Raw genomic sequence first — 27,946 nt, forward strand, 5'->3', positions numbered from 1 at the left:
CACCACCTTAAGATCTTTATAGTATGAATCTAATCCATTACAGTAAATAAACCTATTCTTTGTTCAGAAACCAGATTCTGTGTCATCACTATCACCATAGTGAACTCCCAACTCTATTCCCAAGACAAAAGGTCATTAAAAATTCAGTGGAAGAATCAAAATTGAATTCTGTGTGAAGCAAAAAAAAGAGACTTGGTGACACATTATATTCCCAAATATTCACATCTACAGATGGGCTAGAAGGCTGAAAAATCTTACAATGTGGGTATGCTGCAAAATTTGACAAGATATACACAGAAGTATTAAAATACTGTGGCTCTGCCACTAAATGCTACCCTGCCTCCTTCCTCAGATGCTTACCTGGATCAAGCACACTACCCAAGATGTTCCACATAGATCAATAACAAATATACTGCTCTTTTTCATATACAAATTACTTGAATGATCGACCTTAGACAGAACAGCACTAACAATTGAAGCAATAATCCAAGCAGAATAAGTTTGATTTTGGCTCAACTGTAACTGCATATACAAGAGCTCCTCTCAACTGTAACTGCATATAAAAGATCTCCTTCTTGTCAACCTTTTATGAATCTGGTACTGAGAAGAAATAAAGTGTTGCTTTTCTCGACATGTTCACCTGAAAAAACACAGTCTGCAGAGAGATAATCTTAATAAAGTTTAGTAACTGGGTTCCACCAGTTTATGTAAACCACAAGATGATCTAATATTGCTCTTCTTGTCCAAGCTTTTTCAACATAATACCCCATTGTGGCAGTACACATGGACTGCAATATGTTTGGGTACAAAAACTAATATAAGAAGATTCTGTGCATAAACAAGCAGCCCCAATTCCCATATTTGGCTCTGCACACACAGCTGCTCTTACAGCAACAAAAACAAAAGAATAAAATTGATAAAGGCAGTTACCTGCATGACTATCAACTACTTACTGAACAATAAGCTGAATCACTGCCTGTTTCAAGTTTACTCTGATTACATGCTGAGTAAACTCTACAAACTAAACAATGGCCTGCCCTGACTCGGTTCTTCCCCCCTACTGTTCAACATATATACTCATGACCTTACAGAAACTGTATGTCTCAAATTTATAAACACCACTGACATCAAGCTCAATGGAACTATCTCTCAGAGGCAGAAGAAATTATGACAGCAGACCAGTATGTATTGGATAAGTACTTCATGAGGGGGAACCTCATACCAAATCCACTGATGACTTAAGTCACAGTATTCCATCTGAGCAACAAATATGTAAACTACGGTGTGTCAGAAATAATACATTACAATGCAACAGAATTCCAAAGTATATGGGTATCACCTTGGACATCTCACTAACCTACACACCATATTTGAGAAACATCTGCAAAAGTGAAATGTCATAATACCTTATTGCAAAGGGTAACAGGGAGCTGATGCAAACACTTCTAGAACAGCCTTGGCTAATTCATTAGCCGAGTACTTTTCAGTCTTATGACTGTACAGTTTCCACACCCACACCCTGTGGATGTTCAGCTTTGGCAAGCCATGTGCACTGTTTCTGGTACACATCTGCCTACACTTATTCAGTGGCTCAAGGTGCTAAGCAATATCACTTCAACTCAAATAAGAAGACAAGTAGCTCTTTTTCAGTTATGGACACAAATACACAAGTGCTACCCACTCTCCAAACACAACATAATCCAGAAAGGTTCCAAATCCAACTCAAAACGCAGCAACCTACCTGGAGAATCACTATGAGCCTCTTAGTACTTTCATTCCTAATGCTGTCTGGAAAACAGGGTGGTTTTCACCCTTGTAAGGCTTCTTGTGACAGTGGGCATGGCCACAAACTGCCTGCCTATCTGAATGAATGGCAACTGCCAAATTGTGGCCAAGAGCCAAAGCTTAACACCTAGTGGCAGAATACTGTACTAAGCACAACATGTGACTTCAATGTGTGCTTCACAACCAGAGCCATTTGTATCCTGAAAGAGAACACCGTCTGAAACCACAGCAACATTTTCGAACTTGTTTATGTGAGTGTCAACTGTCCACTGTCTAAACTATATTGTGAATTGTTACTTTTATTCCTTCCATTATCCATATTCCACTTATGACTTTCCAATACCATATTCATACCTATTAGTGGCATAGGTCATGAGGAAAGTTAGAAAAACAAGGAGGAAATGTGACCTTTGATTCTGTAAAGAAACATAGAAATCACAAATACATATGGAAACAGTAAGTCTTCAAGACCAATGGCTCTTAAGAAGCAAAATTTATTAACACCAACATTCAAAAATATGAATAAAAACCAGATTCTGATGGCTATTCCTGTAAATGAACACACATTCTTAAATGTATTAGTAACAATATATGTTCGTTAAGTGTGTTCTATGCATGCCCTGTTACATAGATAAGTAACTCGTACTTCCCAGTAAAGCATGCTCATCATGCAAACAGAATAACATGCCCAGACATTTTTTTAATTATGTACATTTTCTTTTACATTCTACATATAGGGTACGACTTTAATTATATTCTGACAAAGCCGATTCAAAACTGGCTTGAGTTATGGCATATCCCTTCCTGAGTTTTCAACAACAAATACTGTTATAAAAACTTGTGAAACCTGTACTGACTTCGATTTTTAAGAGCTATCCCGTTCTTAGAAGAGAAGACAAACACCCATCAAAAACAACAACTGAAACCATGAACTATGTCCAATACTTAAATTGTACATTTAACAGAGACAGTAGTTTAGAAATACACTCCTGGAAATTGAAATAAGAACACCGTGAATTCATTGTCCCAGGAAGGGGAAACTTTATTGACACATTCCTGGGGTCAGATACATCACATGATCACACTGACAGAACCACAGGCACATAGACACAGGCAACAGAGCATGCACAATGTCGGCACTAGTACAGTGTATATCCACCTTTCGCAGCAATGCAGGCTGCTATTCTCCCATGGAGACGATCGTAGAGATGCTGGATGTAGTCCTGTGGAACGGCTTGCCATGCCATTTCCACCTGGCGCCTCAGTTGGACCAGCGTTCGTGCTGGACGTGCAGACCGCGTGAGATGACGCTTCATCCAGTCCCAAACATGCTCAATGGGGGACAGATCCGGAGATCTTGCTGGCCAGGGTAGTTGACTTACACCTTCTAGAGCACGTTGGGTGGCACGGGATACATGCGGACGTGCATTGTCCTGTTGGAACAGCAAGTTCCCTTGCCGGTCTAGGAATGGTAGAACGATGGGTTCGATGACGGTTTGGATGTACCGTGCACTATTCAGTGTCCCCTCGACGATCACCAGTGGTGTACGGCCAGTGTAGGAGATCGCTCCCCACACCATGATGCCGGGTGTTGGCCCTGTGTGCCTCGGTCGTATGCAGTCCTGATTGTGGCGCTCACCTGCACGGTGCCAAACACGCATACGACCATCATTGGCACCAAGGCAGGAGCGACTCATCGCTGAAGACGACACGTCTCCATTCGTCCCTCCATTCACGCCTGTCGCGACACCACTGGAGGCGGGCTGCACGATGTTGGGGCGTGAGCGGAAGACGGCCTAACGGTGTGTGGGACCGTAGCCCAGCTTCATGGAGACGGTTGCGAATGGTCCTCGCCGATACCCCAGGAGCAACAGTGTCCCTAATTTGCTGGGAAGTGGCGGTGCGGTCCCCTACGGCACTGCATAGGATCCTACGGTCTTGGCGTGCATCCGTGCGTCGCTGCGGTCCGGTCCCAGGTCGACGGGCACGTGCACCTTCCGCCGACCATTGGCGACAACATCGATGTACTGTGGAGACCTCACGCCCCACGTGTTGAGCAATTCGGCGGTACGTCCACCCGGCCTCCCGCATGCCCACTATACGCCCTCGCTCAAAGTCCGTCAACTGCACATACGGTTCACGTCCACGCTGTCGCGGCATGCTACCAGTGTTAAAGACTGCGATGGAGCTCCATATGCCACGGCAAACTGGCTGACACTGACGGCGGCGGTGCACAAATGCTGCGCAGCTAGCGCCATTCGACGGCCAACACCGCGTTCCTGGTGTGTCCGCTGTGCCGTGCGTGTGATCATTGCTTGTACAGCCCTCTCGCAGTGTCCGGAGCAAGTATGGTGGGTCTGACACACCGGTGTCAATGTGTTCTTTTTTCCATTTCCAGGAGTGTATATCCGGTCCATTTATAGTTTCTTCAAACACTGCATATTGATATAAGTACTTTTAATTACTAAGTCAATACATAATGTTTACTGGGAAACACACTCCGACATGTTTGTGGACCATTTACCTGCCATCACAACATTGATAGCCATTCAAATGGCAGATATAAACAGACATGTTTCTGCACATGCTCCTCTAGCAACCAATCCATCTACAAACGACAAAACAATCCTACACCAATGTTTTAAATTAAAATCTGCAGGATATACCATTCATAAACAGGCAAGTCTTGGCTGATTACCTTAGTAACCTACCTCTACCTTCCCTAGAGGTAAGCTTTGACAATGAAGTGTTAAATATTAGGTAAGAATATTTTAGCAATGGCGCAGACCACAATTTCAGTATCTTTTTTCCCTGTGGAAGTTAATATACGTTCATCCATTTATACCTTAATGCCATCACCAGTGGTTTGACTGAACCTTCTCCTTACACAGCTTCTTGGCAGAACATGCATGCACATTGGGGAGGGGGGGGGGGGGGGGGGGGAGGAGAAGAGATGGAGATATCAATATTCTGATTCATCTATAATCAGCAATAGCAGCCATTGCTGCATATTTACTGTGCCTGTGACCCACAAAAATTACACACACTGCAGCTATTTAAGAACCAAAATTATTACTACAATATAATGGTCCATCACAGGAAATGCACTCCTACCGAGTGACACACAATGGGCTTTCCTAAGTAATATGACACGCAGTGCTGTGTTTACATCAGCCCTAAGTAAATTTCATAACACTCATTCATTTCTTCTAATATAATTTTTTGTCATCTACAAAGGAGTCACTCAGTGCCTGGCCCTGTCTCCTCTGAGCACTCACTAAAGTACTTGCTGTACCACAATAATGATTAATGCTTCATTTGGAACTACTCATCACATAAGTTACATTCTTGTTTAAGAAACCTGATAATGGCAATCTATGTTACCAAACCGACAAACGTTATTCACCCAATGTTGCAGTTAATACGGCTTTGTGAGACAAAAATAGCCACTGAAGACATTGAAGATGTACTCAAATACGAAAGGACATCTTTCTTGCACTTCAGTGCAGACTGGAAATGAGAAGCTCCTAAATTAAGTCAATTATGGGGAAGCGGAATACTACATTGACACAAAAGAAATAGCACTACTCACATTAATAAGAGACAATTTGTCATGACATTTGTTTAATACATAATTGTTCTTTAGCTTTTTCTTAAAACAAACATGGCAGATGTCCTGAAGATTCCCACTGAATATACATGATGGGGTAGTTGGCAGGGGGTGTGGTGGGTAGAGGGGGGAGGGGGTGATTGTGAACGGGGGTAGAAAAGTGGGTAGAGGGGAAAGGAGCATGTCATCGGGAGGGGGAGGGAAGGAAGAAAGAGTGTCATCATCTTTCAAAGTAAAAGTATGACTCCAAGTGTTCAAATCATCAAAATTGCAACTTTCATTTCCCATAATCTTGGACATTTCAGTTTCCCAGTCACTTTTAGATTACAATAATTAATTACTACAAAATACAAATAAAAGAAAGTAAAGCCTTCTGAATGAAATTCGTACTACCCTCACATTTTTACTGAATTTACACTTTCCTATTTCGTTCTCATTATAAAGAAAAGGTAATGCGAAACATGTTAAACAAGCCTCTAATAATATATCTAGATAGCTCAAAACTTCCTTTCCCAATAGGAATTGCAGAGGTTTTTTTACTACTACTACTGCTACTGCTGCTTCTAAATGATACAAATAATAACAGCAATAATAAAATACATACATAAAAACACCATGGAGCCTTTTCATGGAATATTATATTACATCTGACAACCAAACAATTTCGAATGTGTACTCAATGTTCAAGATAACTTCTCATATTATACTATCAATGAATATGCAGGAAATAATACTAATTACTTACCAGTAAACACGATGCCTTACAGAAAAATCGAAACTATGTACAAAGACTTAATTTAAGTACATGCATTTCTGAAAATGTATTTATGACATATCAGATATGAAACTGAAATTTTAGACAGTATTGCATAAAAATAAAAATACAATAAGCCTCCTGGAATTTATCATATTTGTAAATTACTGGACATATTCAATCTTTAAGCTTACACACTTAAATATTGACAGGACCTACAACTTATATAAATGAACAATTTAAACAATGTTGTTTGAAAATTTTTCAATAGGGAAAAAGTGACTTGGCATTACACACTAGATTTTGGTTAGCAATCTATGGATATTCTTCTGACATGTTCTCCAAATTAGCTCAATTTTTAGACATATAAATAAAAAAAATCTTTCAGGGATCAGGCACACAGCATCTGTAATTTCTCAAGCAAGCAAAACACAAAGAATGCACATTTCACATCACTGCAAATGCCAATCAATAAGGCAAAATGTATTCTTTTTGTCAGCTGCTATTAGATCCTTAGTGTAAGGTGGAGACTTCATTCCATATAAAAATTTCCCTTAGAATTCCAGGTTTTTCCGTATTTGAATTGCTGGTTTCCTTGAACCATGTTCTGTTACAAGTGACAGCAAGTTTTACTTAATTTTCAAGCAGTCACATAGCTTACTAATGATTATGTCAAGTTCAGGATTATTCCAAGCAGGATTGGAAACAAGATTGGATAAAATTAACAATTTTATTGTTGTTGTCCAAGAAATCAAGTTCAGTCATAATACTTTGCAGCACAGTTACATCAGCAACATAATCGTTTCAACTGTCCACAGAGAAGCACACTAGATGAGAAACATTTGTGTCCCAGGCCATATTCCAAATAACGATCTTCAGTTTCCCATTGTGATTTTTTAAACAAAGCAGCCACAAGGATCCTAACCCAGTTGTAATTGTTTCAAGATACTTGTGTAATTCACAGCAATAACTATCAATTCTAGATTCAATGTGTATTTGTTTCACGTTACAATCTCAAATTGAGAAAAAGCAAATATACTGACAAATTTACCTATCGGTAACTCTACAGTAGAAGAAAATCAAACAAATATTCATGCTGACAGCACATCAACTTTTCCTGATCACAGCCAAATAAAATATGATATGCAATTATAAATGAAATACATTCTAGAGTCTAAATAATGGCATAAGCACTTGGAAACAAACAGCAACAATGGCAAACAAAGCCATGCTAGATATGGCTTTCAAAATAACCTAGTGGCTGTTCTTAATTCTGCCGTACGACTTTTTCAGTCTGATTGACAAAACTAATAACATTACAGAAACAGAGCAGAAAACATGGCTTCGTTTATTTTCTCTGAGTACACACACACAGAGAGAGAGAGAGAGAGAGAGAGAGAGAGAGAGAGAGAGAGAGAGAGACTTCTGCCTATGTCATTCACTAAACAACAAAACAGTGAAAGAACACTTTAATTAGTTTTATCAACAGTTCTGTAAGTTATAACTGGAAACCAGAAATCTCACTGTTCTCATCGTACATCACTATGCCTTGCCACACTACGTTGTTATGTGAAACTCACGAACAGTATATGAGAAAGCCTCTCAAGTATATGTTTCAAACACAATATCAATAGATTTTTATAGCAATGGCACAGCAAGTTTCAAACTGAAAACTACAGTCATTGTTGAAATGAAGCACAACATGGTGACAGAGAAAAACATAAAAAATGAAGCCCGGATATTCAATGCTGATCTGCAAATCGTGTGTTCAAAGACACATCTGTATTTATTATTATTTAAATAAAAATCCCACTTCTACTCTTGTGCAAATGACAAATTCACAGCTATGTGACACATTCATAACTGTGCAATGGGAAATGGACAACTAGTGCATGAAGCCACAAACAAATGCAAAGTCTCACAAGGTCTGCCAGTGACCTCGAGGTGGTCACAATTTAACTATAAACATTAAGACAATTCAGTGCAATTCTTAACCATTCTTTACAGTATGTCACACCCAACTGTTCCCATATCAGAAGCTCAGTGTTTCGTAATACAATGATTCAACTGTTAACAAAAGGAGGGTCGGCATTGGTCGCTGAAATAGAAATCTTTATTACTGTTGCAAATCAATTTCAATCATTACGTGACCATCATTAGAGCTTGTATTAAAAGCCCTGTGGACTTCTACATACAAGCATTCAAACTACAATGTCTGCACATATCAGTGAACAGTACTTGTCAGACCGATGGTACAAATTGATGATGGTCACGCAATGATTGAAACTGATCTGCAACAGTAACAAATATTTCTACTTCAACGACCAATGGCTGACCCCCCTTTTGTCATCAGTATTGATGTGGTGGTTGTACACACAACTCCTACTGATAGAGTCCACATTCAAAACAATGATTCAATATATTTCTTCATGCCGAACAACAGCACCACTCCTATAGGCTAAAGTATCTCTCTCTTCCCCCCCACCCCCCCACCCCCCCACCACCACTTTTCCAGTAAAACCAATATCTCTGAGAATGTCTGATTTTCCAAGCATTCTGGACAAGTTGCCACACTGTAGTACAAATATATTCTTGGTTAAACATTACTCTGCAAGTGAAACAACAAAAGCAAAATATGACTACAAACAAAAACAAATGTGCCAATCCATAGAACTTTTAAAAAATGGATGGAGCATCAAACACTATGTAAAACCACTCCTCAAAGGTGCTCAATTACAAAAGAAAAATTGGATTTTTTGTGCATGGAAATGTGACAAGGATTTAATCAACTAACAGTCACTATGCATTAGTTACATAACCTTAATTGAGATCACTGAATTGTGTGAAACACACAACAACAACAACAAAATTAAAGTCACTAGCTGAATTGGAGAATGAGTCTGTAGGAGAATGGTCTGTTGGAGGAACTACCCCAGACTTCACTTCAGATCACGTGCGGCAAAAAAGGAGAGAGGTGGCTTAATATGGATTTGGACCTCAATCCTAAATAAATGTCAAGTATCTACATCACTGTTCTACCTGACTTTATAACTTTTTTCCTCATACTTTCAGTTCACACTAATCGCATTACACACATATTCTACATATGATTACAATATTCCTTTCTGGATATGCAATCTTCACAAGATACAAGTAGGAACTTCTACAGCAAGTAAGTTTTAACTCTGTGCATCGCATCCTTTAAGTTCTTATCCACAAATTTTGCATATCCAGCAGAGTTGCCAGGTCACTGTAAAGAAAGATTTTTCCATTAAATTTGCCAAAAGTGCATCGAAGTGGGTATGCCCCACTGTAACAGTTATCAGGGTTTCTTCCTGTTCCATTCATTCACATACTGAGTGCAGGAAGAATGATTGTTTAAATACCTCTGTGTGTGTTGTAATTAATCTAATCATATCTTCATGATCCCTATGTGAGCAACAAGCAGTGGTTTGTGGTCTATTCCTTATTACCATTTAAAGCCAGTTCTTTAAACTTTGTAAGTAGGCTTTCTCAGAATAGTGCGTGTCTATCTATAAGAGTCTACCAGTTCAGTTTCTTCAGTATCTATGTGACACTCTCCCAAGGATCACAGAAACCTTTGACCATTCATGCTGCCCTTCTCCATATATATTCAGTATCCCCTGTTAGTCCTATTTGGTACAGGTCCCACACACTTTAGCAATGTTCCAGAATGTGTTGCACAAGTGATCTGTAAACAATATACTTTATAGACTGATTGAATTTTCCCAGTACTCTAACAAAGTTTACCATCTGGTTTACCCATAACTGAGCCCATGTGGTCGCTCCATTTCATATCCCCACTAAGTGTTACATCCAGGTATTTGTAGGAGTTGGCCAATTCCAACAGCAACTCATTGATATTACAGTCATAGAATACTACATTTTTCACTTTGTGAAATGCACATTTCTGCATTTTTGAACATTTCAAACAAGTTGCTAATCTTTGTGCCACTTTGAAATCTTATAGAGATCTGAGAATATCCGTGCAGCTTCTTTCAACAGTACTTCACTATAACTCATTGTCTCATCTGCAAAAAGTTTGAGATTACTATTAATATTGTCCACAAGGTCATTAACATACAGCATGAATAGCAAGGGTCCCAACACAATTCCCTGGGGGAGAAAAAAAATTGTATGCTCACAAGAATGCAATCTCAATTTTCAGCACACACTTGTACAATGTTCATTATTATTTCCAAAATTTCATTTAGTTTTTGGAAAAAATTGTTTTTTGAATACATATGAGATTTTTAAGTTTTTATGTCTTTTGTTTTCATAATAAGTTCCCATACACAATTATCAAGTGGATGTGTAATGTGTATTTCAACACTTTGTAAACAGAAAGTAACCAACCGAAAATGGGCCAGACTGGATTGGAACTGGCTATGAACAATACATAACAGAAATGTAAAGTTATTTGTTGTGTTTTTCCCCTAATTACATTGCCTTAAATAGATAGTAATAAAACCCCTAGATTACAGACAATGTTGTCAGTTTTTAGGGAACTGATCTCTAATGAGAACAGTTGATATATGGAGGTTTTTGCCTGATACAACCTTATTTAAACATATGTAAAAAGTAATGCATGGTAGTATGCATATGTTCCTTGCACTGTATCAGTATAGCATTAAATATGAATTTTTTAGAGTCAGCACCCCCCACTTAAACCTGATGGTCATGATACAACAGGGATTTGTTCCCGTTCCCAACATTTTTTTCTGAATGAAGGTGGAGATATTACCTCCGTGTTGTGATCATCATAGGAAGGTTTAAAGCTACTTGCTAGATACTTATTTCAGTTGTTGATATCTGTCATTAAATTTGGAAGGTATTATGTTCCTGTTTAGTTAGAAGTTTCATTTGAATACATGCTTTGTTGGCAATTAAAAAAAGGCAGTACAAGTGACAATGTGTTTCATAGCTTTTAAGAGGAGCGGATCCAAATCAAAAATATACAGCGTTAACGAGAACATGTCCCTTTAGTCTCAGAGTGACTAGTGTGCATCAAGACATCATGACAATAATAGATGAAACAGAATTTTCAGCTGGCAACATATCTGGTAAATACTCCTTTCACTATAGAAAGCTGTTGTAGCCCAGACGTTTTGAGCAACGTCTGTGTGGCAATGTTAATAAGCCATCAGGTCTTCACTTCTGTTTATATGAGTAGGTTTTTGTGGTCAGAATCAGCACACAAAATTCATTGGATTGTAGGCGGCAACATATTGCAGAAAGAATCAATATTCTCAACACTATAACATAACACCCCCAACTGGAAGCTACTTCCAATAGCAGCCAAAATAATGGTCTTAGAATACAACACCAACTATACCCCAGAAAAATATTACAGTCAACAATTTAGAATGTTTAATGATAAAAAACTCTAACATACCTGTCAGAATTTGTTTCTCGGTTTATATCTAGTGGCAATGTTTTCCAAAGTATGATACAGAAACTAATGATAATTTCATTTATTGAGAATATTAGCCAGTTTTTAACTATAAAGAGATTTTTTAAAGTACACTAACATTAAATGTGTTTCAATATGAATTTAAATCAAAGTAATAATCTTCATTTTCACCTTGGGAAGTACGGTTTAGGTAATGTACATTTCATATATTACAGGAGTCCAAGTCAATGTCTCACAATAAAATAGAAAATAAAATTACAAAAAAAAATTCCTATTCCTAATAATTTAGTTTTTGATCCAGTTTTTAGAGAATTTTACAATTTACTGTAACAGTGCATGGTAGTGCAAGGATTAATACCTCAGAGTGATAATTTGTATAGACATAAAATGGGACAAAGGCAGACTCTTAATGTGAAAAAAATCACACAACAGATCAATTCATTGTGGAGTTTCGCAGAGGGTGTGGTAGTACTACTAGAATGTTACAGACTTGCTCAGGACATTCCACTGGGATAGCCTATAGCAATACCATTAGGCATGCAATGAGCTGTCCATAAAATTGGGACTCTTTACTACTCCCTTACACATATCATCCATCCATTCATCCATCCGTAACATATGTATTAATGAATGAATGGTATAGAGGGAAAACTGATAATTGGCAGGCAACACCTTTTGGCTTGTGGGGTTAACATCTGTATGCAGATAAAAACAGTATGCTGCTCTCATCTGATAATCATAGTACCACTAGAAAATAGAGCAGACAGAAACAATATTTTTTCATGTCACTAAAACCAATCTGCTGAAAAAGTGGCACCACTGACTGTGACGGAACTATGGACATGATGAGACATTACAAGTGTAAATAACTGAAGGAAAAGCAGTGTAACGTGCAAAAGTAAGATCACAATGACTGGTTATCCAATTAGTTCAGAACTGATTGATACTGACAAGAGATGTCTAGTCACTACCTAGTATAATAAATTATCACAACTACAAATGATCCAGCCTCATATCAAAGTTAATCTAAACTTATTTAATGTGTGTGTATCATGTATTCGACTTACCTACCATCAGTGATGCTTCACCAGCAGCAGGTTTATTAACTGAGGTGTCATATGAAATGGTTACACAAACTTCCTTTGAGGCTTGCACCATTTACATTTTGTATTACAAACTACTCACCTTACTTTCCTTAAATATAGCTATAAGTTGAAAGCTGCATCATTGTCTGATTTAGGCAAAATGGGCTGCAGCACTGCAAGCTTTCTGACTTACAGTTTTAAACAACAGTTTACATGTGGTTGCAAAACTAAATTAATACATACGTGCAATGTGTGATACTCTCCACTATCTTCAGGTGGAGGTGGTTTACATTTTCCACAGCAGAAGTTACAGCAACAACAAAAGCAACAGCAGAGGTAGCAACCAGTTATGATGCCACAGAAAATTATCAAAGCCTGAAATTAAAATATGGTATGGTGTGATTATTCATTATATGAAATTCCTGTTTGCAAAAATAATTCAATGTAAGAATGCTACTTCTATTTAGCATAATACACAATGCTCCCTGACACAGGTTTTTCTGTTCTACTTTGAAACTACAGAATTAATACTCATTAATAAAATTAAGGTTGTGTTCGATGTAATCTTTATATCATACTTTCACTGACAGATTTCTTCAATCATTAACAAGTTGCCAAAGTATATCTCACATGAAAAATTAATTTAACTGATATTATGAATGAAAAAAAATCCTTTTCTTATATTTTTTGGTTTTCCTTTTTACACCACACCAATACACTTTGTATTCTGACTGCTATACTATATTTTAACAATAGTTACAAAGTTTCTCATTATGAGGTGATTTAGATAAATATCTCTTCTCCTTCATTTATGTTTTGCAATTATTCCTGCCCATGTAATTCCTTCCCTTTACGTAACTCAATTTCACAGAAGACCATGAAACATATACTAGAATGGATATTTTTAGTTTTTAGTCTTTGCAGAGTATTCACCATGCTGAGCATTAACGGCAAGATTTAAAAAATGTTCTAAACAAACATTATTTTTGCTGCTCTCATTTTTAAAAGACAACTTTGTTGCCGTCCCTGCCATGTCCAAAATTAGCATAATATTTTTGGTACATAATGTCTACTACAGGATGCTAATTTGCCACTATAAATTGTGAGCACTATATTCACTATATCAGATCGGAGATATTTACAAGTAGACCTTCTAATACAGGGCGAGGCAAATAAAAGTGGTCCGGATGAGTGGATACGATTGGACATAAATGTATGCATATAACCATACCCATGACCTACAGTTACTTCCAACAGGATGGAGCAACTGCCCATACAGTTGGCCAAAACTCTGAGCACATTTACACAATCTTCATGCGTGACAGAGTTGTTACCAGAGATCAGCCTGTGTGCAGCCCTAGATGGCCACCTAGGTCACTTGATCCGTCAGTGTGATTACTTTGTGTGGGGAGCCCTAAAGTCTAAGGTGTATTTATTGCAATAACTCTCCTAGTCTTCAAGAACTGCAGCAGAACACTTCATATGAGATTGCAGCTGTCTCGTTTGATCCGCCATCAGCAACTTGCTGACCACTGCCAAGAAGTGTCAAGAGATGAATGGTGATCACTTTCTACATTTATTCAAACATGCCACTGACATGGCAGAAGAAACAGTTGCCTGAATAATTTGTGGTGCTAAACCCAGGTCTGTGCTGTAATTTGTTTCCTAAACTTTATATGGTTGCCATTATGTATATATGTGTGTATATACTGGGTATGTGGCTCAGTACTTGTGTGGATAAAATACGAGACTAGATAGTATCAGCTGCTTGCTGGTTCTGTGTGTAAATACCACACCACAAATTTAAAAGTCTGTGGTTCAGTTCTTTGTCAGTCCTAGAATTTGTTACTTATCACTTCTTTCAGGTTTTACATACACATTAAAAATGCCCAATTTCACGTAAAATAAACAGAAATTTGTCCTGAATCTACAAGAAAGAGGTAACTACGTAACCCTTTTTTTAACTATAATTTCCTAACATTAAGTATGATGATTATTAATTTGAAACATGTTTTAAGAGCAACCAAAAACCATAAACTGTAACACGGTAATTGGTTATTAATATTGGTAGAACATACTGAAATCTCAAAAACATGCTGTATGTAAAATTTATTCACACCTCAAAAACATTCCATATTTGCAAAGAAGTTATGTAACCTGGTCTGGCTGATTCAGAAACTTTTCTTCTACATTTGTGAAATAATAACCTGTACAGTGTCTTGAAATTGCATTGTTTTGTGAATTTTAAGAGATGTTTGATGTTTAATAAATTATTATTGCTAAACTACATAGTTTTTGCAGGCATTTAATTCCATATTTGCAAGACTTGGAAATTCTGTGTGTAGTGCATTATTCCAGTGAAATAAGAGTTACTGGGAAAAAAAAGACGGCGCCATGCTGGGATGGCATAATACGGTACATTTCCCACGACACCTAATGCCCCCAGAGTCAGTCATACTGCCAACAAGAGATTTTCTTTCACTCTCTAATAATGTTACTTACCTTGCACCATCCAGATGTAACTAGGAAGTAGGCATTCACATTTTCTTCTCCAAACTGTTCTGCTATATACAAGCCCAAAGAGCCATAATTGTCATATATATTCCTTTTTGTCAAATCACTCAATATGCTGTGTGCTCGATTTACTTCCTTGAACTTTAAAACGAACAAGCACATTAACGTTTTGCAGAGAAAAATTTAGTCACATTTAATTAATGCAAGATGAATAAGATATATTCCAATAATCACACTGGCTCAAGACAACAGGTCCTAACATAACCCAAATTAAAGTAACTACCACCACTTTTAGGTCTTTTCAATTTCTCTCTCTCTCTCTCTCTCTCTCTCTCTCTCTCTCTCTCTCTCTCTCTCTCTCTCTCTCTCTCTCTCTAACATGTCTAGCCAACTTTTCAAGTTCTAATCTTACAATATTACAAAAGCCACTGAATATAAGCTGATCACAAAATTTTGTACCACATGGTGGTATTTCATACAGAAATATATGAAGGTGAGATAAAAATCGGCAATGGAAAATACAGTGGAGGAATGCCATCACTAAAACAAGCATCATAGTGAATTCTCAATCTTGAAAAACAGTTACTTCACTTTTCTGGTCCACAAATACATCGACAAATTTATGAGTATCTTAATTTTAAGAATCACAATGTGGACTCAGTAAAATGACTTTTCAGATACTTCTGCCAGAAATGTTTTCTACTTTGGACACATATAGGGGAGAAAGGTATTACACACAAGTCTAAACGACACAAACAAGTCTGGCTCCATGATAAGCTCCAGGAAACAACTTCAGAAATCATTTTTTTTTTCTTCTTTCATTGCATATTCTGATAATTTTCGGTGTGGGAATGTTAAAACTGAATTTTCTGTGTTTTTTGAGATCATAAGATCAAGTATACTGACCTATGCAAATCGTAAATTTAACAGCAGCAAGTTTACATAACCTGGTAAGAAATATTACCTGGAAACTTTCAAAAAGCATACAAGCACTGAGATTACTTCCACTATGTACGTCAAGATTACCTCCAAATGATGGGAACCAAAACATCGTAATTTTTTTTCACACACTGTTTATTCCTTTGTCAGTAAAATCTCACTAGTGATATAAGGTCTGGTTTCCTGGGGATGTCTGCTAATGCTTGTGCATCATGGGGTAGTGTTGACTGGAACACCTTAGAGGGGGGGGGGGGGGGAAATTGGACCTGCTCAAATACATGACTACTAGTATTAAAACTCAAGATATCAGTATTTACTACTAGTGCTCACTTCAACCCAAGTACATAGCACCTCACGCAACAGCTGAAGAGCTGGAGATCGCTCTTTTAGATATAATCTCAATGAATCTACACCACACTGGCACTAAGAAATTCTGGCTATTTGCAGTGACCATGCACTGTGTAGTGAAATTAGAGTCTGACTTGTCCAATTGTTTTGCTCTCCTTTTATTCACTATTTGATGGGCAATGATAACTAAGCCTTTTGAACAGTTGCTTAACTGTTTCACTTATGCAAAATTTCTCTCCCCCCCCCCCTTCCCCCAGCCCCACTTCATTTGACCTGAGCCCACTCTCTTACCTGAAGTGGGAAACCCAAAGTAGTGTCCTGGAGGCTATCAGAAGAAAACAAGTCAGGAAATATACATAAAAAGTAAATCTATGTCCTTTCTTTCCAGTTGACAATTAAAAATTACTTGCATGGACTAACTATAAGGATTTGTGCTTGGATGCACAGCATTTCACTTTTTGATTGCATGAATATCTAACTCATTTTTTTTTGCAAACAATTAATTTTTACATATTGTGGTGATTCACCTTCCCTGCCTCCCATTTCTGAGGTCTCGTGAGCATCTTACTCGATCCTACTTACAGGCAGGGACCAAGCAGTCAATCTGAACACTGATTAATCAAAGCATATCATTGGTTCTAAAATGGTTCAAATGGCTTTGAGCACTATGGGACTTAACATCCAAGGTCATCAGTCCCCTAGAACTTAGAACTACTTAAACCTAACTAACCTAAGGATATCACACACATCCGTGCCCGAGGCAGGATTCGAACCTGCGGTCGTGCGGTTCCAGACTGAAGTGCCTACAACTGCTCAGCCACACCGCATGTCATGAGGATGTAGGTGAACAGGAAGGGTTGTACCCCAAGTCACAGTAATAGGATATTCCAAAATTTGATGTATATAATTGAAATGTTTTCTGCATTTAGAATTTACAGAAAAACACACATTAAGCACTGAAATCGGGAAGAAAGAGTGCACTAGTGTTTAATGTCAGGTTTCACATGTGATCAAGCAACAATTAAAAATTAAAGTTGCAGAATGATGTCAAGGAACCCACTACTAGGGTTGAGACAAGTGAGAGGGAGAAATACTAACAATAAGGAGCAGTAGTGGAGCATGATGGCAGGTTACCTAACTTGTATGCCACAGAATCTGACAGTGTTACACTGACAGCAGCTGTAATTTTACTCCAATAACATGAATCACAAAGACCATTTATGTTTCACGCAAAGTAATCATCATACTCAGTCTTCAAAAGTCACTAATTCCCCAAGTGTGAGAGACCTTAGAGTCAGACTTTTACGAGCATGGCATCTACCACATCACAAAATCCTCTGTGATGGACATTAAATGGATACTAGATGTTGATTATTCCAAGCCACCAACAAAAGTGAAGCTGAGTGACCCTGCAGGATCCTATTTACAAACTTGGGCTCCACAAGAAAACCATACTCTGTCAGGGTAGAGACTACATGGTCTAACCACATTAATTTGACAACCACTTATGTTAGATGTGATAATGCAACAAGCACTAACAGACAGCAGGTGGCAGCACTAGCAGTGAAGTGTGTATAATGCATGTTGGGGGACATGGAAAAACAATACAGTCATTCCAGAATGAGATTTTCACTCTGCAGCGGAGTGTGCGCTGATATGAAACTTCCTGGCAGATTAAAACTGTGTGCCCGACCGAGATTCAAACTCGGGACCTTTGCCTTTCGCGGGCAAGCGCTCTACCATCTGAGCTACCGAAGCACGACTCACGCCCGGTACTCACAGCTTTACTTCTGCCAGTATCTCGTCTCCTACCTTCCAAACTTTACAGAAGCTCTCCTGCGAAACTTGCAGAAGTAAAGCTGTGAGTACCGGGCGTGAGTCGTGCTTCGGTAGCTCAGATGGTAGAGCGCCTGCCCGCGAAAGGCAAAGGTCCCGAGTTCGAATCTCGGTCGGGCACACAGTTTTAATCTGCCAGGAAGTTTCAATACAGTCATTGTTTTAACGTAGAAACCGAGCACTTTATCACACGACCAAAATGACACAATCATTGGCTTAGAGGCCACGGGTGCAAGGATTTGCGAAATGGCTATGTTTGTAAACTGTTTGCGTACCACCAAGGTTAAAGTATAGAGTGCATGAAGAACATTGCTACCTAAAACCAGTAGTGAGGCAACTGTGGTGCACCACAGGCCATATCTACATCTACATTCTACATCTACATTTATACTCCGCAAGCCACCCAACGGTGTGTGGCGGAGGGCACTTTACGTGCCACTGTCATTATCTCCCTTTCCTGTTCCAGTCGCGTATGGTTCGTGGGAAGAACGACTGTCTGAAAGCCTCTGTGCGTGCTCTAATCTCTCTAATTTTACATTCGTGATCTCCTCGGGAGGTATAAGTAGGGGGAAGCAATATATTCAATACCTCATCCAGAAACGCACCCTCTCGAAACCTGGCGAGCAAGCTACACCACGATGCAGAGCGCCTCTCTTGCAGAGTCTGCCACTTGAGTTTGTTAAACATCTCCGTAACGCTATCACGGTTACCAAATAACCCTGTGACAAAACGCGCCGCTCTCCTTTGGATCTTCTCTATCTCCTCCGTCAACCCGATCTGGTACGGATCCCACACTGATGAGCAATACCCAAGTATAGGTCGAACGAGTGTTTTGTAAGCCACCTCCTTTGTTGATGGACTACATTTTCTAAGGACTCTCCCAATGAATCTCAACCTGGTACCCGCCTTACCAACAATTAATTTTATATGATCATTCCACTTCAAATCGTTCCGCACGCATACTCCCAGATATTTTACAGAAGTAACTGCTACCAGTGTTTGTTCCGCTATCATATAATCATACAATAAAGGATCCTTCTTTATATGTATTCGCAATACATTACATTTGTCTATGTTAAGGGTCAGTTGCCACTCCCTGCACCAAGTGCCTATCCGCTGCAGATCTTCCTGCATTTCTCTACAATTTTCTAATGCTGCAACTTCTCTGTATACTACAGCATCATCCGCGAAAAGCCGCATGGAACTTCCGACACTATCTACTAGGTCATTTATATATATTGTGAAAAGCAATGGTCCCATAACACTCCCCTGTGGCACGCCAGAGGTTACTTTAATGTCTGTAGACGTCCCTCCGTTGATAACAACATGCTGTGTTCTGTTTGCCAAAAACTCTTCAATCCAGCCACACAGCTGGTCTGATATTCCGTAGGCTCTTACTTTGTTTATCACGCGACAGTGCGGAACTGTATCGAACGCCTTCCGGAAGTCAAGAAAAATAGCATCTACCTGGGAGCCTGTATCTAATATTTTCTGGGTCTCATGAACAAATAAAGCGAGTTGGGTTTCACACGATCGCTGTTTCCGGAATCCATGTTGATTCCTACATAGTAGATTCTGAGTTTCCAAAAACGACATGATACTCGAGCAAAACACATGTTCTAAAATTCTACAACAGATCGACGTCAGAGATATAGGTCTATAGTTTTGCGCATCTGCTCGACGACCCTTCTTGAAGACTGGGACTACCTGTGCTCTTTTCCAATCATTTGGAACCTTCTGTTCCTCTAGAGACTTGCGGTACACGGCTGTTAGAAGGGGGGCAAGTTCTTTCGCGTACTCTGTGTAGAATAATAATGACAATGGTGAACAACAGCTTAAGAGACATGCAACAATTGAGCAACTGACTGCTCAGATGAACCAATGGGCTGCCAATAGTGACTCTTCATCGACCATCCACCGAATGTTGCTGTGTACGGGCCTCTGCAACAGGCACCTGGTTCACACACCCATGCTAACTGCAGTCCATCGGTGATGAAGGCTGGAATTTTCAGGCCAATACAGCAACAGGTGGTTCTTTTAAATGAATCATGTTTTATGTTCCGTCATCAGGACAAAAAGCAAACACTATTCAACAATATTTGGAAGGGTCCTGGCCAGAGGAGGGAGCATTACAGTGTGGGGAATATCTCTGTGGCATTCCCTGGGTGATCTTGTCATTCTGGAAGGCACAATGGAACAAAACGAGTATGCACTTATCCTTGGAACCACACGTATCCCTACATGCAGTTTCTTATTCCTTGACACAGTGGCTTCTTCCAGCAGTACAATGCAATGTGTCACATAACTCACAGTATATGTGGGCCACATAACAAAAGGAGATTGTTCAGGCTTCCAACAGGGGTCACATTAATGTGGCTGGACAGTATTTTCTACTGACACCTTAGGCCATGGTTCCAATAAAAACCTATTTCCATCCTACAAATGAGTTCAGAGAAAACTTCAGATCTGTTAGGTTGCCACTACCTGGCCGCTCCTAGCCACCAATTATCACTGTGCTCCTGGAATTGTTTGTCAAACCAAGGAATCATCACAGTGATCAACAATAATTTCAATTTTAAAGGCATTGCATTAAAATAAACATGGCCTAAAATTGGACCTGTACAGAGGGAATTATAATATGCAATTTCCGTCTCATTCTTGTAAGGACAACAGTAGGGAAAAGATCTGTCAATTTTGGTTTATTGAGAGGGTTTAAGGAAAGCGTAGCTCATCTACAAAATGGACCACATATTAGAAGACTTGTGAGACCCATTCTTGAGTATTGTCAGAGTGTTAGGGATTCCCACCAGGTCAGATTAAAGGAAGATATTTAAGCAATTCGGAAGTGTCCAGCTAAATTTGTTGCCAGTAGTTTCAATCAACACGCGAGTGTTATGTAGATGCTTCGTGAACTCAAATGGGTATCCCTGAAGGGACGATGACGTTCTTTTCATGAAACAATACTGAGGAAATACAGAGAACAGGCATTTGCAGCTACTGCAGAATGATTCTACTACTGCCAACATAAAATTCACACGAGGATAGTGAAAAGGAGAAAAAAGAAATAGGGGCTCATACGGAGGGATACAGAAAGTCATTTTTCCCTCACTCCATCTGTGAATGGAATAAGAAAGGAATGACTAGTACAGATACCCTCCACCGTATGGTGGCTTGCAAAGTATATTTTTATATCTTGGTGGAGAGGGGGAGGGGGGGGGCGCAAAAAAAAAAAAAAAAATTTGGAAGCAAGGGTTTTTCCTTTTTTAATTGCGGCTTAATTCCCTGACATTTTCTTACTGCCCGAGATTACTCTTATCAGTAATTTTTTAACAGGATAGCAAACCAATATAATGTGTGCTGTCAGTGCAAATTTTTGACAGCAGAAAGAACTATTTAGGATATTGTTATCTGTGGTTGATGTTTGAAAATTCTGCTTCACAAAGCACAGTTAAAATGCCTGACATGGCTATTACAATAACAGCAGAAATCTCAAGTTTCTCCTTTTTGGTGATCACAGTTCCTACAACCACTTGTGACAAAATTTCAACACTCCACATGGAGGTGTATCAACAACACAGCTTCAACTTCAGATCATTCCTGTGAATAATAGTGCTTGGCAATGGAAAGTTTATTTTTAATTTTGAAGCTGTGTAATATATCCAACATATTGAAATATAAGAAGAGTGTGTCACAAAACAAAGAGTTGTTTGAGCAGACTATTAGGAGAACTGTAGTTGCTTGTAAAATAGAGAATTTTACAAGATAAATCAGAACTCAGTTGCACAAAATTTTTTGTTGTCTGTTTCAGCGTTGAGGCACTGTGTTTATAACCACAGCAACACACTCCAGATTGAGTGTAAGTCTTAATGGACTATTTGAAATGCCCCTCTACGTTAACAGTGGTGTGAACTTTTCTTTTACACTGTACCAAAATTGTCTACTGCAATAGCAAAAATTCATAATTTTGCTCGAAGTCACAGGCGTACTTTGTGAGAATAAAGTAAGCTACACCATGTTTCATTGTTTCTATGCTGCTTTACAATTAACTGTACATGATGTTTTGTACAAAGTATTTTCTCGCGAGTTTAACAGAAACGACAAAAAAAAAAGCTTTTATGTAAACCTTTCAAAACAGGCACGCTACATTACCCAGTGCTTTCAACACACTATACTATCCAAAATACTAACAAGGAAAGTATTCAAATTCGAACAAACATGTCTGTATGAAATTTTGGTTGCAGGACCATTACGTATGTCTCAATGTGCTGCTGGTGAGTGTCTTACCTCTGCAAACATGCTCTACATGTCACTGCAAATGTCATTATAGAAACCAAACACAAAACACAGATATCTTAACTATAAATGAAAGTGAGGGCTTTCAATACAATGCTCAAATTAATGTGAATTACTACAAAATGCACAGTGAAGAAAAGCAAGTTCATCACACGCCATAGCTGCACGTTCTATAATATCAGTGCTGAACTCCATGACAAGGACACTTTTCAGTTTTGAAGTTTACCACAGGTCACCAATATCATAGCCAGCATTTTGCTGTGTATAATGGAGCATTGGTATATGTACTTCTGCAGATATTGTTTGTATATGGCAGAATGCATTTTCATGATAAATAATCTGTCACACAATTTTGTCGGTATGTTCCTGGAATTTAGTTTAAGAAAGTCTTATTCTCTTGGGATATTTAATGAAGAGCCAAAGAATCTGGTACACCTGCCTAATATCATGTAGGGCCCCATGAGCACACAGAAGTGCCACGTGACGGGACTCTACTACTGTCTGAAGTAGTGTTGGAGGGAACTGACAACCATGAATCCCACAGGGCCGTCCATAAATCCGTAAGAGTATTAGGGGGGGTAGATATCTCTTCTGAACAGTAAGTTGCAAGGCATCCCAGCTATGTTCAATAATGTTCATATCTGGGGAGTTTGGTGGGCAGCAGAAGCGTTTCAACTCAGAAGAGTGTTCCTGGAGCCACTCTGTAGAAATTCTGGGCATGTAGAGTGTCACATTATCCTGCTGGAATTGTCCAAGTCTGTCAGAATGCACAACGGACACCAATGGATGAAGGTGACCAGACAGGATGCTTATGTACGTGTCATCTGGAAGAGTCTTATCTACACATATCAGGGGACCAATATCACTCCAACTGCAAACACCCACACCATTACAGAGCCTCTACCAGCTTGAACAGTCCCCTACTGACATACAGGGTCCATGGATTCATGATGTCTCCACACCCGTACAAGTCCATCTGCTCGATGGAATCCGAAATAAGACTCGTCCAACCAGGCAACATGTTTCCAGTCATTAACAGTCCAATGTCTATTCACCAGCCCAGGCAAAGAGTAAAGCTCTGTGTCAAGCAGTCATCAAGGGTACACGAGTGGGCCTTCGGTTCCAAAAGTCCCTATCGATGATGTTTCGTTGAGTGGTTTGCAAGCCCAGCATTGAACTATGAAGCAATTTGTGGAAGGGTTGAACTTCTGTCACACTGAACAATTCTCTTCAGTCGTTGTCGGTCTTGTTCTTGCAGGATCTCTTTCTGGCCGCAGCTATGTCAGAGATTTGATAATTTACCGGATTCCTGATTTTCACAGTACACTCATGCAATGGTCTTATAGAAAAATCCTCACTTTATTACCTCAGAGGTGGTGTGTTCCATCACTCATGCGCCGACTATAACACCACACTCAAATTCACTTAAATCTTGATAACCTGCCATTGTAGCAGCAGTAACCAATCTAACAACTGCACCAGATACTTGTCACCTTACATAGGCACTACCGGCCGCAGAGTCTTACTATGCCTGTCTACATATCTCTGTACTTGAATAAGCATGCCTATACCAGTTTCAGTGTGTTTTATCCTGTCTGAAGAAATACACATCCAGACATCAGTAGTACCTGTTCATCTTTCTGGCAGGAGTCGCACAGTACTAGTGACTTTGTTGGCAAATGTGTATTCCCAACCGACAGAATAAACGTTTTCAAATGTTCTTTCATCATCTTACCGCTCACACTTGCATCTACAATCACTTTGGAGAACAATCCTTTTTCAAGTTACTGATAAATCCCAGCAGTGATGTAAAGTTTGTACATCCAAGATTTCTAGCTACATTAAATGAACGATGTTATAAATGCCAATAATGAACTGTTTAACTGATAATATTTTTGCACTGCAGTAGAAACCAGAAAATATGCAAATCATTCATCATATACAGCCTACACCAACATCACCTTATGAAGAAGAGTTCATCATTACTTCATCTCAACAAATCGCACAACATTAGCAGTGTTGATTACTGATCACCTACCCATATGGCGTTTCACTACACAAACAACTTCCCAAAATGCAACTTCACATCACACTGCACCATCTCTGCTAACATAGGAGAAGGCAAAGGCCAAATTCGACAGGGCATACTCAGTGGCCTCCAATAGAGATCTACAGGGTTTGCAGATAAACAAGTATCACTGATGCAGTAAGAGACTTTGAAAGTAACTGTCTGAAACTGAATCTACGTTTATACACCTTCGTCTCTTACATAGAAATTATTTACTGTCACAGGTGGTAGTAGGGACTGGATTAAACACAAATGAGGCAGCTAGGCTATTATGATCAAATACAAGACATTGGGGGAGGGTAGGGGATGGGGGAAAGAGGGAAGGGAGGTGAGGAGGAAGGGGAGGGAGAGAGGGAAGGGAGGTGAGGAGGAGGAGGAGGAGGAGGAGGAGGAGGAGGGAGAGAGGGAAGGGAGGTGAGAAGGAAGGGGAGGGAGGGAGGTGAGGAGGAAGGGGAGGGAGGGAGGTGAGGAGGAAGGGGAGGGAGGGAGGTGAGGAGGAAGGGGAGGGAGGGAGGTGAGGAGGAAGGGGAGGGAGAGAGGGAGGGAGGGAGGGAGGGAGGGAGGGAGGGAGGGAGGGAGGGAGGGAGGGGGAGAGAAATTTTCTGTAAGTAAAACAGTTAAGAATAAGTAGTTGTGTGAAGTGCTTTATCACAAACTGAAGATTCTCCTAGATTGTGTGGCTAAAACAGTTCACCTCCTGTATTTGGTTCAAAGTGAGCACTAGTAGTAAATACTGGCATTGAACTTAAATACCAGCAGGCATGTATCTGAGATCAGACTTTTTTTTACTCAGTGGTTTTACTCTAAGATGTTCCAGTCAACACTATCACTAGGATGCACAAACCTTAGGAAACATTTCCAGGAAACCAACCCTCTCATCACTAGTGAGATTCTATAGAGAAAGGATAAAATGTGTGTGAAAGGGAAAAAAAAAGAAAATAAAATCTTAATTTCATTCCCATCATTTGGAGGTAATCTTTAAGTACATAAGGGAAGTATCTCAATCTCTTTGAAAGTCTCCAAATACTCTTTCTTGACAGGTTATGTACTCTTGCTGCTGCAAAATTTTTATTTCTTATAAGTCAGTATACTTGAGGTTATGACCTCTAAATACAAAAAATTCAGTTTTAACATTCACACAATCAAAATTATCAGAATATGCAATAAAAAGAAGAAAAAATTGATTCCCGGCATTGTTTCCTGGAGCTTATCATTAAGTCCAACTCATTTACATATTGTTTTAACCTGTGTGTTACAACTTCTCTTTCTGTGCCCAAGTAGAAAAGTTTCTGAAACAAGTAATTTTCCCTGAGCAAGAATATGTTTCTTATGTTTACTGGTATGTAGGGGACAAGGGGATACAGATCAACACCTTAAACTTTTCATAAGTAACATACTTTTGTAATTATCACTATTAGATACAATAGAATTTTGGGGAACTTTTAAATTTTTACCACAATTCTTAGTAATAAACAAACAATTTTTACATTCAACTTTTAGTTGAAATGTACCCCTAACAGAGCACTTTTCAACAAGAGGCTGGGTACTATACAACATTAAAATAACATCAGAATTTTTTTTACTGAAATAAACACATTTTATTGATATAACAGGCTTATAATATACAACAGGTGCAAATGCAGCAAAATTACTGATACAATTTTTTTTTTTAATAAACAGAACAATGTACCAAATTGTGCAGTTCACTTCAGCAAGCAAAAACCAGTTACAACATCTAGGCTGTATGTTCAGTCTCCTATGAAACCACCTGAATGAATAGCTTGTTCATGAAAGCCAAAAAATTTGCTGCATTTGCTTTATTAAAAACTGTTGCTCTTGATAAGCTAATGTTCCTAGGTGTCCCTAAGGTGAGCTGTTATCAGCTCATGAAACCCCATCAGTTCCAGCTATTTTAATTACAGCCCAAGAAGTCTTTGTGCTAGAGCTTACCCAGTTTTGGATATTTGAATGCAATCTGTGATTTGTCAGTCCATAGCTCATATTTTTAACTTTAAATAATTGAATCATAAACCTAACATTCTTTATCTGCAGTGAAAATTTGTTGACTTGTATACTTTGAGTGCTAACAATTTGGTGATGATGGTGCCCAACTGCTGTCACTCAATATCAACTGCAGAACTCTTTTTTAATCTGCCAAATACAGCAGAATAGTACATCCCATATAGATCTGCTGCTGTTCTAAGAGACAGGGCATCCTGGCCACTGCAATTTTTAGTGCTGTCGCCAGCTTTCAAACTGACTTATGCCAACTCAGATATAGTACTACTTGATTGCCAGAACAATCTATTTAGATGGGCTAGAGGAACATTTCAACTGTGTTGAGATCTACCTATAAAGATTTCATTGAAATCTGTCCTGTAAGCAGCCATTAATGTTAAAGCACTGTTACTCCTTTCAGAACAGTGTTTCAAATAGTTTATAGTGTATCAAGAAGCAGAGTCTGCTAATTAATTGGTTCAATAAATCTGATTTACCTGATTTAATATTAAATGACTAAAATACACTATTGAAAAAAATAACTCAGCTTTGACTTTGGACACCACAAAATAGTATTTACTGAATATCAATCTTCTTATGGATAACATGGATAGGTATCCATTTCAGCTTTTCTCCTGTAGTGGAACTTTATGTTTATTTGTTGGCAAATCAAACAGAAGTTCCAGCGACGATGAATTCAAAGTGCCCCTTGTTGAAATTGCTCCACCTCGTCTCACCTACTACCAAACTCTTAGACTATGCTAGTTAGTAACTGATTCTTACTGGTGCAATACATCTGCTGCAGAATTTGTGAAGCAGACAATTGAATTAACTGTCTTTCTTTGAAGTTCTGAACAGGGTGAAATCTGGAAAACTAGTTAACAACTTTAACAAAAGTACCATTCAGAGTTTCAAAGAGATTGACAAGTGTTTTTTCATTTGATCTTGCTCCCCACCCTAATCTGTGATATCAATTACTTTCCTTTTAGTCAGAGCACACCAATAATCTAGTCTAGCTTTCGCAACCAACGGTTGCCTCGTCAGGAAAGAGGGAAGGAGAGGGAAAGATGAAAGGATGTGGGTTTTAAGGGAGAGGGTAAGGAGTCATTCCAGTCCCGGGAGCGGAAAGATTTACCTTAGGGGGAAAAAAGGACGGGTATACACTCGTGCACACACACACATATCCATCCACACATATGTGGATGGATATGTGTGTGTGTGAGTGTGTGTGTGTGTGTGTGTGTGTGTGTGTGTGTGTGTGTGTGTGTGTGTGTGTGTGTGT

At 39.0% G+C, this 27,946-nt stretch overlaps 1 protein-coding gene across 6 annotated transcripts in view; it reads right to left on the reverse strand.

Annotated features, from left to right (window-relative positions):
- Positions 1–27,946, reverse strand: part of LOC126184703 (dnaJ homolog subfamily C member 5) — an 86,527-nt gene that overhangs the window by 46,998 nt on the left and 11,583 nt on the right. For all 6 annotated transcript variants that reach the window (XM_049927214.1, XM_049927215.1, XM_049927216.1 and 3 more), the window contains exons 4-5: positions 15,171–15,323; positions 12,912–13,043 (exon numbers count right to left, since the gene is read on the reverse strand). In XM_049927214.1, the coding sequence (XP_049783171.1) occupies positions 12,912–13,043; positions 15,171–15,323 (285 nt within the window). The remainder of the gene's footprint in view (positions 1–12,911; positions 13,044–15,170; positions 15,324–27,946) is intronic.

This window comes from Schistocerca cancellata, chromosome 4 (genome assembly GCF_023864275.1).
Source record: "Schistocerca cancellata isolate TAMUIC-IGC-003103 chromosome 4, iqSchCanc2.1, whole genome shotgun sequence".
Lineage (NCBI taxonomy): Eukaryota > Metazoa > Arthropoda > Insecta > Orthoptera > Acrididae > Schistocerca > Schistocerca cancellata.